Source organism: Phalacrocorax carbo, chromosome Z (genome assembly GCF_963921805.1).
Source record: "Phalacrocorax carbo chromosome Z, bPhaCar2.1, whole genome shotgun sequence".
NCBI classification, from domain to species: domain Eukaryota; kingdom Metazoa; phylum Chordata; class Aves; order Suliformes; family Phalacrocoracidae; genus Phalacrocorax; species Phalacrocorax carbo.
This window is the reverse complement of record NC_087548.1, coordinates 20989184-21003309: the sequence shown is the minus strand read 5'-3', so window position 1 is coordinate 21003309 and position 14126 is coordinate 20989184. Positions and strand designations below refer to the sequence as shown.

Genomic DNA, 14126 nt, shown 5'->3' with positions numbered 1-14126 from the left:
CTATGTTTGACAATGATTGAAAATATAAATAGATTGAAAATATAAATATAAATATAATAGAATTATTATGTATAATTATGTAATCAACTGGTTAATAAGCCAGATGGACATAGTCAAAGAAACATGCTGTTTGAGCATTTGAGCATGGATCAAACACAGCAGTTAGTTCATACATTCCTTAAGGGTACCAGTTTAATTCTGGGTGTCAGCAAACCTGGCAGCTGTTACCCTCTTATGAATTTAATTTAGCACTCACAAGGACCAAACCTCTTGGACTTTGACAGAAATTTGCCTGTGTAAGACTTTTACACTGTCAATAGCTAAGTAAGGTTGTCAGGATTGGTCTTCAGATGCTATTCAGATGCAACTCAGTAGTGCTATTCAAAATGTGTTCTATTCACAGACATTTTCAGAGCTTTGCTTTCATTATTAGGAATGAAGAGACACGGGGGTAAGGATTCACTCCGGCATTTGTATATTAAAAGCCCTGTGAGCTCAGAAACTCATTTTGTTTGTATTTTTTTTTTTCTGCTGGAAATTTATTTAGAATATTTCCTGTAGCTGGGAAAGAATTGGAGATTAGGGGAGGAGAGCAGTGTCAGCCCAGGGAAAATTAAGCTGTGATCAAGTGCATGAAAAGAGATAGGCAAAGTTAACAGGGGCACAAGTATCTCTGGAAATGAATGTGAAACTGTGATGTCTTTAGTTCTGATAATTTTTAAAACCTCATCTTTTGCTGTTCGTAAATCACGTGGTTGCTAAATTTAGGTCTGGAAGGTTGAGACCACTGATCTTTTTTACCTAGTAAGATGTTAATTTACAATAAATCTTCTACTAAACTACTGGTTTCTGACCTCATCTCATGTGGTCTTCAAAACAGGTTAGAGAATAGGAACATTGATTATCAATTGAGAAATGCCTACCAAGAAACTGATGTCTAAGAATGGGAAATAACTTATACTGTGTCTGTCTTCACATATGAGCATGTTTGTTGGAGGAGATTTTACCAAACATTTAGAATCTGATTTAAGTATTCAAAATAGTATTTTAAATAATTTAAAAGTTTTTTAAAAATGTTAAAAACATTTTTCTCTTTTGAATGGGAAAAATAGCAGTGGAATTAGTCTCTTTACTCGTATATTTTTTAGATTCTCCCGTAAGTTCTCCTCTTTCCTTTGCCAGTGCCTAAATGCTATTGGTTTGCCAAGCACAGGAAGAGATGTGTAACACAGGTTGGGGGGCTGTGGTGGGGAAGGAGCTGGTCAATATTGAAGCTAAGCATATCTTGTTGGACCCTCAACTGTCAAAATAAGAAAATATATTTCTTTCAGACTGAGAAGTGCTCATATCTGTTAATTATGCTTGTTCGTTATTAGTGGTCAGGCTGTTCCCCCAGTATTTTGACATAGTATCTAAAAGCAAGAGAAGTCACTGGTTTCAGTAGAACCAACCAACAGCCCATAAATATGAAAGAATCTTATATGTGATCTGTAGCTCTGTTCTGTGACCATGTCTGAGAAAGCATTTAAGCATGCATTTAAATTCCAGACTGTGACTATTCTGGAATGAAATTAAACATAAACTGGAGTTCCTTTTCTGGATGTGTTTCTTTTCTAGATAGGCTCCCTCACTGCCAAATATATCTTTCTGTAATAGGAATTTGAGGACTTGAGTAAGCAGTGTGATTCTGCTTCACTAATCTTTTGCAGGTAATGTTGAATATTTGCAGGTATAGAGTATGCCGTTGCTGAAAGTAAATTGCTTTTGCATAGCTGCCTCATCCTGCCAGTGCAAAGGTCTTAACATGTGAAGTCTTGGGCAAAATGTGAAATTCTTACTTCCTCCCTGTAGAATATGGCATATTTTAGCTCATTGCCTGTTACATGCCTAGTATATCATTCAGGCCTATAGTGAGACAGAAATCAGAATCCATTTCTAAGAGGTCAGCTTGTTCTGCACCTGAGGTCTGTATGCACTAAAGGTTGAGTCTCCAGGGGTGGCACAGAGGATTAAGTATAATTTAAGTTGCCTAAACTCAGGCAGCCATCCCTACAGTCCTGTCCAAGGTTAAGCACTGTACAACATATGGAATCCAAAACTTCAGGACAAAAAAAATTTTTACAAGAGGAAAAACTTCATTGCCCATACAGGGCATGTGTCTTCCCAGGTATGCCAATATGACATTATGATTGTCTGTCTGTAATGCAATGAAATGTATTAAAGAAACTCAGGTTGGGGAATCCTTTTATTTCCACACATAAATGCACTAAGTAGTCTCTAGCAGACAGTCCTTTGTTCTTCAGCCACTATATTATCTGACTTGATGCTACCTTCATAAATGGGGCATTAGTTTGTGTAATGCAGTTCATTACCTGTTCGTTTCCCCCGGTTATCACATATACCCACGGTGAGAAGAAATTTTTACATTCTAGATGTCAAAATGACATTGAATGATCATAACATTTTTCTTACCTAGTACATGAACTTGCATGGGCTGCATCCCATAGTGTTGGAGCTGTACTGGGGATGGGTTCATGTCTCTTGATCAGAGAAAGTCCCAGCCTAGATGAAAACTCAGTTCCATCTCCTTGCTTCTGCTGTTTTTCCCAAGTTCCCCCTACTGGCAGTGGTGACAGAGGCTTGAATACTTTGTTTACCATGTAAGTCCCATTCCACTGGCTCATTTTGCACAATTCACTAAATAACACACATGTAAAAAAGCAAGTTTTTAAAGTATTTTTGGGTAGATCCTAAATGTCAAGCTAGAGGAGGAAGACAGCAAATTTTTTCTTGCACATTTCTTCATGCATTTTAACTTCTCCTGGGTTAGAACCTCTCCTTTCTGATCCCACTTGGGTCAGAACTACTGTGTGAAAAATTGAGAAGTACTGAATGGTAGGCTTTGAGTGGGATTTTCCATTGACAAGGTTGCTGCCTGTGACTTCCAGGGAAGAGCAAGAAGCAGACCAAAGAGGAAGCAGTAACATGAAAAAATATTATAACAGGATGAAAGAGAGTGAAAAAATGGACAAAGAAGAAAGAAATTAAGTAAGACTAATATATGGGAAGAGTCAAATAACCCTAGGTGATCAGTTGTCTTGAAGATTAGCTACAGTTTTTTCACTAGATTGATAAGGATATTTTTGTTTTCTGAAGGTTTTTTAGAATCAGTTCTTTCGTAAGCAAGTGTTTGGTGGTTTGCAAAAACAGAAAAAGTCTGGACTTGCCTTAATTATTTCATATGTGTTTAAAGACAGAATCAAAATCACTGTTTTGGGTGTCAGTACCAGTCAGTGGGTCAAACTCTGCTCTCAGTTTCACTGATGCAGACTTACTTTCCTGGCAATTCTCCTCTCTGTTCCTGCTTTGCTCTTATGTTTGTGTTTGCCTCTGTGTCTGTGTGCTTGTTTGTGTGTTCAGCCCAAGTGTCAGAACATTTTAGAAATAAGAATAAGGAATGTGAAAAGTTATGTGTAATGTTTGTAGTGGACAGAAAACATAAAAGAAGATGTTCAGCATACAAACTTTCAGTAAAGATCCCTATAGTTTAGGCCTTCTCCTTCCTTCGCCTTTCATTATTCCTCTATGCCAAAACTACTGTCTCTTCTCAACAAGATCTGGTGAAGGCAGTTGTGTAAAAAGTTTTAGTCTGTGTTTTCCCGTGTTGTGTTATAAGTGATGTTTAGTTGCTCATGATGAACTGAGCAATCATTTTAAAATGAAAATCAATAAAGATTTTTTCACTCTTTGAACATCCTCTGCTTTCTCTTAGCTAATGACTACTTCCAAGGAACACAAAATAAAACCAAGCCCTTTTCTGAGGTGTTCATGGTATCAAAAGTGCCCAAGACTGTTAATACAGAGGTGGGCAGAAGCATTTTTCACAATACGTCTGTTTGCTGTTTGACAAGTGGCTGCTGAAGCACTTAATTTCATTGCATATCTCGAACAGCAGTAGTGGCATCATAAAATTAAGATTGTTTTATGTTATGGAGAGCACTTTATCATACTGATATTCCAGCTGAGACACATCCTGTCATTTCTCTGGAGGATGGGTTTTCAGATGATTTTTGAACATAATGTTGCTGATCTTGGTGCATTCTGCAAACATATTGCACATCCAAAACGTTATGTACACAGACTGTCTGTACTGCAACAGATGGAGCTTTCCATATAGTGACAGCTGCAAGCAGTAAATTTTTATTGCCATTTCTTTATTAAATGCAAAGTACATAAAGGGATGAAAGCTATAGGTTTGAAATACTAGACAGTTAGGAAACACATTTATTATGTCCCACACTCAAATGAAGTTTCTGAAAATTTTCTGAAGCTTAGCAGTCCCCTACACCTGTGAAATCAGGAACTCTGCTGCAGAGAAACTACCAAGTTTTTCAGGTGTCTGGAGTTGTACCTAGCATCTCATTAACTTTCAGGGTTATTTGCAGAAGCCCAGATACAGAAGAATGGGGTTTATACTCAGCATGCAGTGAGGACACAAACAGCTGAGATTCTTGCTCAGAAATACTCATCCACATAAAGCTCAGTATGAATGAGCAATGCAAGAATGTTGGAAGTCTGAGTCACAAATACTTGTCGAATGACTCCATGGCTGACAGTATAAGCTACAAATGCTGTTATAGCAGAGCATTGTGTTATGGCCCAGTCAAGATCACATCTGCCCTGAAAACAGACGTGTGTATTTTCATCTATTAGGACATCAAGCTACTAAAATTCAGCATGGGAATACCTCTTCTACAGAATAATGAAGCTATTTTTAAAAGTGTATTTCAAAACTAGATATTGTTAGCACAAGTACAAAGTAGGAAACCACTTGGTCAAAACCCAATATATTAGGCTCCCCCTATGGTTTTCCTTATCCACCGAAGATATTGCTTTGTGAGTCGAGTGTAGATACCAGGGCCATCGACAGTACCACACTTCTTTGGCTTCCCAAAAGAAGTGATGCCTCTCATCACATTATTGCATCTTAAAGGTCCACCAGAATCCCCCTGGAAAAAGGGGAAAAAAAAATGGTCATTCAAATTTACAAAAGCTAAAAATTGCTTCTTTTAAATAAAATTTGCACCAGATGCATGGAGGAAATAAAAATGTAGAGAGTGCTATTGTGGATTTCTTTTTTTTCCTCATTGGAAAGTAAGATTTTAATTAGCAAAAAGGAAGAAAAAACACTTCAATCTGATCTTTCAAGTGTGAGTAATGGAGAGTGAATCTAGCTCAGTGCTAAGGAATAGATAGTCTTTTTGAATATGAAAAGAAAAAGCTGGAAACTTTCCTCTTGGAAACCAGAAAGTCTCTAGAAATTGGTATATTTTCTGTAACTTCATTAATTCAATATTTAAATCTTTTAAAACATGGTAGTTCTTACACAGTTTTGCATTTGACTTGGGGCCCCAGCCAAAATGCTTTTTATCAGCAAAACCTGTTTCAAAGCCCTCTGACATCAGAGAAGTTTTTCTACTGAAGTAAGCTGCTTGAGAATGGGCTCATAAGTTATTCTGTAGAGACTTTTCTATTAAAATAATTTTATTGAAGAATAGAATAGCTACCTGCCATGTCTCGATAAAACCACAATACCCAAAGTCTGTGAAGGTGGATTTATCAATTCAGAAGTTTTGATTTTAAAGCTTAGAAGAACAACCCTTGTAAATTCACTCTTTTTTAAAATAAAATTAATCATTGAATGGAAAAGATGCAGAAATTATAAATGTGTAAAAGTTAGTACTTTAATTTTTAATATGATTTATGTGGATATAGACGGTATATATACTTACAAAACATGAGTCCTTTCCTCCATTCTTAGACCCTGCACATATCATGTTGTCTGTTATAACAGGTTTTTTTCTATAATGTTTTTTGTCATTGCAGGTTTGCCTACTGAAGACAGTGATATTGACCTCCCTCAGGGTATCAGAAGGCACATTCTGATTATTGTGAGTTTTTCCCCATCCTGCTACTGTGCAAGTTGTTCCTGGTTGGGGATCATCACCTGAGTTAGGCAGTGGAATGAGCTGCACAGCTTTAGTAAGTCTTGCTCTTTTGTGAAGCTGTAGAAGATATGGAAAATAGTTAGTATGGGGTGGAGTCTAACAGAGGCCTTGCATGTAACCATTGGGTCTTTTCCTTTATGGTGATGGGGGGTTACTGCAAACTCTTTTTGAGATTCCTCAGGTCTTTGTGACAGAATTTATGTAGTCAACATAAGAATGAGGAAAATGAGTATTTTTTGTATTATAAAAACCCATTTATCTTCTGCTGAAATATTAGCTATACAAAAATGCCCTGTTTTACTTCTCTGGCTCTCAGACCATTGGGAGGACAAACTAACAGTAATCACTGAAGCTGGCAAAACTGAGAATCAGAGAAGTCAGAAATTTTTAACTAGAACTATTTTTCAGACTGAACATTAGGTGTTTTAGCCAAATTATTTCTGTGAGTGAAATGTGCTTCTTTCTGTGGACAATCTTTATTCTTTCACTGTTCACTGAAAAGCCAGAAACTGAAATATCTTGGTCAAGCTCCAGAATTTTTCTACTTCTGGCAATGGCATGCATTACAGGAATTGTTGACTGCCTTAGTTCCCTGCGTATCCGCAGTTCTCCAGTCTGCTGGATTAGCAGACCAGAATATATCACCCCAGAAGAAAAGTCACTAGAAACTCCCTTGGCTCATCTCCCTCCAGAAGGAAGAAACTGGTACATCTTAGGAGATGCATATTCTGTAAGTGACATGTAAGTCCATACCTGCAGCAGCATGAGGTCATTTTCCTTATGAGCAGGACGGTAGAGAGGGTGGCGAATTTGGTTCGCAATCTGAAAAAACTGTTTTTCTCTTTCTTTTGCTTTCCGAGAATGAGCTCCAAGAATAACTTTGCCTCTTTCCCTGAGAAGAGAGACAACATGGTTAGTGGGATTCACTTGCTGTAACTCCATAATTCTTTGCTGTTCACTGTGGTGCTCAGCTGTGTCCTGCTGCTAAACAGTCTCTTTTCTCATGTCTGAAGAGGCATGTAATTTAAATAAAAATAATAAACATCAATTTAAATTAAATAAGAAAACCACAGTAATTAAAAAAAAAACAGAAAAGATTACCCTGTTTTAACAAGTAGTTAAAAAAGTGGACTCAATGAATCAAAATTCATGCTATCCTATTTTCAGCTTCTCAGGAGCACAGTCAGGGTTCAGGTACTTGACTCTGAACCTACCCCTGTTGTTTCCCTTTGGGAACTGAATGAGGGGTGGATGCATCAGCTTTGCTGTTGGTAGTAGTCTCACCAGCTGTGTCCTCTGCAATTTGTATTGAAAATTTGGGAGAATAGCTCACAGCACTGTTAGTTCAGAAACCATCATGACTGGACTGAATTGTACCATTGCTTTGCCCTAACACCATTCCAACACCACTTTCTGAGTCCATGTGAGACAGCTCACTCTCTTTCTCTAACTTGTTCTGCAAATTCAAATACTTATTAGGTACTGAAGTGGTGACAGTGGTGCCTGCTGGCGTTCTCTAGCAGAGAAACCAGGAGTCTAGCACTCCCTGGTCAAGCAGTCCAAGTAGACCTTTATATCAGACCACAGGTATAGCTGTTTCTGGGTGAACAATGTACGTTACAGCTGAATGGGAGAATCTTTGATGAGCAGATGTGTAGGTGGCCATCATTTGCAACTTACTGCAGCAAACACAACCCTGAGGAAGTGGTTGCTCCTTCCCTTCAGCTATTAAGAGCTGTCTCACTGTTGACTGAACATCATTAAGTTAATTATTTATTGTATTTTCTCTTAAATGAGATCTCCTTTGGAAACACTTTTTACCTTATGTTAATATGAAAATTTTTGGGCCTTATGCTGTCTTTGTAGTAGGTCCCATATATCTCCCTGTTTGAATGGGACAGGAGAGATGGATACATTTCTCTGATGTCTGCAGAGTCCAGTGATTCACTGGTCCTGGGCTGGCCATTGGCAAAGCCTGTGTGAGGTCTGCCTCAGCACAGCTCCAGTCCTCCTCACAAAGGCAAGGGATAGGATGTATCATTTAAACGTCACATCTTGCCTCACTGAGTTACTCTGCAAGGCCAAACATCCATTTGCACCTTGAGTCATACAGGGAGAAAAATGTTGGCTGACAAACCAACATATCCAATAGAGCTGAGACTTTTCAGTGTCTCCTGTCATCTGATGGGAGGATTTTTGCTCCTGTATAACTGCATGCTGTCTCTTTCTATGGTGAACTGCGTATCTTTTACAGAATAAAATGACAAGAATTTATTTCTGTTTTCTGAGCAGCTATTTAGTCTGCCCATCCTCTGGCCCAGTGTACTGCTTGACTGAGAAAACAGAAATAAACCCTTGCCCCAAATTCACTACTTCAGTGTTTCTATTTTGTGCTTGCATGAAGCTAGGAGCTTGTAAATATCTCTTCAGAAACAGTAAAGATCTGTATACATTGTTATATTATTTTTTACTCACTGAAGCACATTGGCCAATATAAATTATAAAACACAGTAATCAGAACATGATCATGGTCATGCTAAATGCACAAAACCGCCAGGGATATTAACTTTCCTTCTCAAAGAGAGACATCAGATTCTCACTAAGGACAATCTCTTAATCAGAGTAAGAACTTACACTTCACAATGGGCAGCTGTTAACACCCAGTTTTCCTTGATCAAAGCTCCTCCACAAAGAGTTTTTCCATTTGCGTCATTGATCAGGGCCATAAATGGTCTCGAGTGTGGTGCTACTTCATTTCCACCAATGATATCCACACACAAACCTAAATATAAAAATACATAACAATACACACAGCTGGACTAACAAATACTGAACACACACAAAGTCTTTTAGCAAAAAGAGTTAATGTAATTACTAAGTATACAGTACTACATAATACAATAATACAGTATACTTGTGCGCAAGTATTTACATATGTCACAATGCTGGTCTTCAGGGTAGACTTTTAAAATTGCTCAGTAGTACTACTTCTATATGTTTGGAGCTGTTGGAGCTGTTGGAGCAGGTCCAGAAGACGGCAGCGATGATGGCTGCGGGGCTGAAGCACCTCTCCTATGAAGACAGGTTGAGAGAGTTGGGTTTTTCAGGCTGGAGAATAGAAGGCTGTGGGGAGACCTTCCAGTACCTGAAAAGGGCCTAGAGGAAAGCTGGGGAGGGACTTTTTTACAAGGGCATGTAGTGATAGGATGAGGGGTGATTGCTTTAAACTGAAAGAGGGTAGATTTAGATTAGATATAAGGAAGAAATTTTTCCCTGTGAAGGTGGTGAGGCACTGGAACAGGTTTCCTAGAGAAGCTGTGGATACCCCATCCTTGGAAGTGTTCAAGGCCAGGCTGGATGGGGCTTTGAGCAACCTGGTCTAGTGGAAGATGTCTCCACCCATGGCAGTGGGGGTGAACTAGAATGACCTTTAAAGGTCCCTTCCAACCTAAAACATTCTATGATTCTATGTTTCAATGGGAACAAAATCAGATTAGTGGGGTGAGCTTTGACAAGAAAAGCACCAAAGTATTGTTGTTCTTGCAGATTTCTTTTCCTGAAGTTTGCTGCTGTAGTTAAGAAATTAACTTACAATGAGTAACAATCTCAGATCTGCTACATGATAAATGTACAATATATGACTTATGTAGGCACCTGGAAACTGGGCTATATAAGTGACTATATGTAGTCATATTACATGAACCTGATTTTCAGAAAAACAGAAAATCAAGGCATTAATGTATGTGTATGCCTCTGGAGAAAAAGGTCAGATAATCTTTATGTTAACTCCTCTGAACAACTCCAAATAGCCTGTCCTCTGCGTGGCTTTAAATACTACCCATTCAGAAATTATTTTGTTTGTACAGAAGATCAAACACATGCAGACAGTAGAAAAGAGCTAATAATAAGAACTCAAATAATAATTATGACTATTTCCTTTACATTAATATAGGCTGGCTTAACTGGAACTCTGTATGTTCAGCATTTACCTTCAGAAGGATCCAGCTGGGCACTTACCTCCATGAATTACCAGGAGAATGGCAGCAGTATAGGTGGACAAATTAAGGAAAGCTCCCATGATTTCTGTCTTGTGTTCCCCCTTATTCACTGCTCAATATATATATCTAAGTGAAAAGGATGTGGGTTTTGTTTTTCCTTTTAATGGTATTTGACATTTGTAACTGTGACCAAGGCAAAAAACCTCCCCAACAAGGTAGCTTACGTCAGAGGTATTAGTGAGAAATTGCATTGTCTGTTGTGATGTGAAAACAGGATCTGCCCCGCCGCATGTATTCTCTGTAGCAATTGTAGAAAGCTAATATATGAGTACTGGGGTGAAACCCTGCAGCCTCTGTGTGTCCAGTTACACAGTGGGACCCAGCACACATAAATTTTGGCTTGATTCAGTTGCCCACATGAAGACGGGTAGTTTCACTCTAGACACCCCAGATGCCCTCCAGGTCAGAGATGAATCCCAGCCGATTCCCCATTAGAGAGTTACCGGCACTGTTCAGGAGCCCCTCAGGCCAAGGAATCTGATGTTTGCTCCTTTCAGCACCTGACACTACTCATTAGCTTTTCACTGAATGAGCATCCATGTAGCACTGATTGTGGTTTAGTGATGTAGATCTCAGGATATAATGCCATTTAAAGTGTCCTAAGGTGTCTTAGATCTGCCTCCTTGTGCAGAAGGCCATGGGTCTTCTGCAGATGCTATGTCAGATTTGCCAGCCCTGTGCCCATGTCTATGAAAGCCAGGGTATCTCAGATGTCACTAAATGCTGAGTTTTGGGCAACAGAATTGAGTCCTGAAAACTGAAAAAATCTCATTAAAGCCTTGTAAAGGCACAGTTCCTCACTTCCAAATATACATCCAAATAATAGAAATAACTTCCATCAATATTAAATAATTTGGAATATCAAATATTCTATTAACTAACTATGTACATTCAGTGCAGTGTCGCTACCACACAGCCTAGAAGGTTTCTTGAAGACTTGAGCCCCACTACAATCAGCCTGCAGAAAGCTTCTGTGTTCTGGCCGTGTTGCAACTTTGAGCTCAGTTGGCCCAGCCTGATGTGAGTTTTACCTGTAGAAAACCTTGGACAGACAGCTGGCTTGAATTTGCCGTTGTCCTCCCTTCTGGGACAGAGGGTAATTGTTGGTGATTTCTCTGAAGAAGGCAGATCTGGAGCTATTTTCAGATATAGCAGAGCAGTTTGTCAGTGCTGTGGCTTTTCAGAAACACTGTCACCTATGTGATGTGGTGACAGCTCCATGCACTGCAAAACCACACCAAGGTTTTAATTTTCTTTAATTTTTCTCCTGACTACCTGCATATCCCCTCTAAGTATCAGCAGTTTGTAGCACTAGCGTTCTTAGTGGTTTTTTTTTCCAGTGTTTTCCTGAACACAGTATCACCGGTTATCATAGGTACTGTTCTTTCATTTTTCACATATAAATAATTGCCAAAGTCTGTTTTTATGACATTTTAATTAGCAGTCTTACCATACCGAGGCTGTTTCCTCTCTGGAATCTGCACAGACATGATCAGGATGAGCACTTGTGAGCAAAAATCCTGTACACTGACACTTGCTTAAACTCATACTACTACAATGATTCATCCTTGGATATTCCTATATGAGGAGCCATGTCTAGTGAAAAGAAGTTTGGTGTGTATCATCCTATGTTTACCTGATCTATTTTCAAGAAAAACCCATTTGGGAGACATGGAATAAAACATTAGCAAATATTCCTAGATATTTTCCAGGCAACTAAGATAAACCTATGCTTACCTTCTAAAAACAAATCTTCTATAGCCTGTTTATATCTTTTCAATATCTAAATGTAGTCCTATTTACTTCTAAAACCTACTTACTTCTCAAGACTTTTTTTCTGAAACTCCATAGGTATGAGCATGCCCATGCCTTTTAGGAAATCCCCTCTAATCCTGAGAAATCTCATTTACATTGATAATTAGAATGAGAAATATATTGTGTATAATACTGTTTGATAAAAACTGACTGCTTTCTGCTCAATTGCACAGGTATTAAAGATTAGATTGATATGCACATAACCAGCCTCTAGTTTTAGCCCCAAGTGCTTTTGTTAGAGTGCCCTCTTCAGCCTAAAACTTGTGTAGATGTGGATGAAAAATTGTCATCAAATTTTACGGTGTGCAACAAGTTGGCTAGGTTCCTTTCATTATGGTCATTTACAGTCAAGTTTGGATTTTATTGGCCTTTTGCATGTAAAGGCAAACTCAGTGGAAAAATTCCTTTTCTATTTGAGTGCATTGTCCAACTCTTTTATTAGCTCCTCTGATGCATAAGCAATTTGTCTTCAAGAGGACTGACATACGTAAGCAAAATGCTCCATCCTTTCCCCCTCAGTGTGCAAGGGGCATAGCCACTCTCTCAGCAGAAACCACTGCCTGAGTAAAAGAACAAGTCTATCCAGCTTCTATTTCTAGCCTTTGCCTTTGAGGAAATTTCCCAGGTCATTAGGCTCGTGGGTCAGTGGATCATTCAACTCTGTCCTGTACTGTGTCAAGTGCTTCTGCCCCTTATCTTGTACTCAGTTGTTTTGATCATTTTGCTTCCCCGATGACTATGTTCCTTTTTCCTTCACGCTGCTTTCTATGATGCTAAAGGTGAACATCAGGTATGATTTTAGGGGACAAATTCAGGAGACCAGTTTGAACCACAACTTTAAGCCTTCCAGAACAGCTAGGTGCCCCGACTTCAGGCAGCGTCTTAGCTCAGCAACAGGGCTGGCACCTGGGGTTGGTGAAGGGAGGGCAGGAGAGTGGTACAGAGGAGGTAGCTGCCAGGAGCACAGTGAGGCAGAGCTGGGGTTCCTTCCCTGTCTCCTCCCTAGGCTGCCCCATCCCCACCCCCATTCCAGTGGGTTTGCCTGGACACATCCCTCAGTGGTTGGTGAACACAGTCCCAGGGGCTCACTGGGGAAGGGACAGGACGTATGCTGGGAATGCCTATTTTACTTTCTTCTCTGATGTGAGAAGTCTTATCAGTTCAGGGTCTTATGATATTTACCGTTGTCTTTTCTGCCTCAGCTATGTGCTCATCTTCTCTATTTTCACCTATTTACTCTGTGATATCAAAGGAAAATGTAGTAGCACAGAAATACAAGTAGATGTAGTTAACTCAGAGAGTCCTCAAAGCCTTGTAGCGAATCAGCATTACTTCTATGAGGTTGAATGTACTTGGCAGAAAGAATCCAGCATTAGATATTACACTCTGGAAACACAAGTCTTCCCCTGTCTGGTCAGAACGTGGGTCTGTTGCCCATTTTGTCTCTTATGCTGCTTTCCAAGCTAGCCACTTAGTGGGACAACAAAGCCATAAAGGACTTGAACATAATTATGCAAGGAACCCTCCTTGCAGAGGTAACCTCCAGCGGATTAATAATGCCAGGATTAGCTGGAGGATGAAGAGTGATTTTGGGGTAATTAGAGCTGGCTCATTCATAAGCTGATGAATTCTAAGTCATGTGTTTACTTTTAAAAGAGCTTTGGAAGAATATTCTGAAATATGAAATGTGTTACTTTATGTTGCATCATGTACATGTTTTCAAACTGGGCTATAACTAGTAAGATTCTGTGCCATAGAAACAAGCATTTCAATTATATAATCTCATTCAACAATCTGGTGAGCTGCTATTCTCTAACTCTTGAATAAATACGAGAGCTAGCTATGTTGGGCAAGTTACATTTCTGATCCTTTCTAAAGGTACTTAAGATCATAGCAGGCTTTTTAAGTTCTTCACACAAGGGCATTCTGTTTTTTTGTAGTGGTTTACCAGCAAGGCATACAAAACATGGGTGCAGACACAGTGTTTACAATACAGAAACGTCTCTCACATCCACTGTGTCTTTTTAGCTTTTTCTTGTGAACACTGATGAGACATTTTGTTTGCATTTGACACTTGCACACTCTAGGTTTTTCTGCATCTGAATCCTGCACCCTCAAAAATTGCTGCTAAGAAAATACAAATTGCTCTGCGCTCCATGTGTGTAGCTTGTCTGTTGTGTGAGGTGTTCCTAAATTTATCAGACAACAGATGCATGCCAATTCCCAGTGGCTCTCATAAACAATG

At 39.1% G+C, this 14126-nt stretch overlaps 1 protein-coding gene across 1 annotated transcript; it reads right to left on the bottom strand.

Annotated features, from left to right (window-relative positions):
* Positions 1 to 4242: 4242 nt before the first annotated feature.
* Positions 4243 to 8776, bottom strand: LOC104039811 (granzyme A). Its single transcript, XM_009502898.2, has 4 exons — positions 8643 to 8776; positions 6762 to 6900; positions 5793 to 6065; positions 4243 to 5009 (listed from the first exon to the last, which is right to left on the bottom strand). Exons 1-4 carry the CDS (start codon positions 8732 to 8734, stop codon positions 4851 to 4853), a joined length of 663 nt encoding a protein of 220 aa, XP_009501193.2. The 5' UTR covers positions 8735 to 8776; the 3' UTR covers positions 4243 to 4850.
* Between the last annotated feature and the right edge of the window lie 5350 nt (positions 8777 to 14126).

Excerpts from the sequence above, each read along its gene's own strand:
- LOC104039811 (XM_009502898.2), bottom strand. The coding sequence starts at position 8,734 with ATGGCCCTGATCAATGACGCAAATGGAAAAACTCTTTGTGGAGGAGCT. Across the intron at positions 6,066-6,761 it reads ATGACCTCATGCTGCTGCAG|CTTCACAAAAGAGCAAGACT; the intron begins GTATGGACTTAC and ends TATCTTCTACAG. Across the intron at positions 5,010-5,792 it reads GAGGAAAGGACTCATGTTTT|GGGGATTCTGGTGGACCTTT; the intron begins GTAAGTATATAT and ends CCCTTTTTCCAG.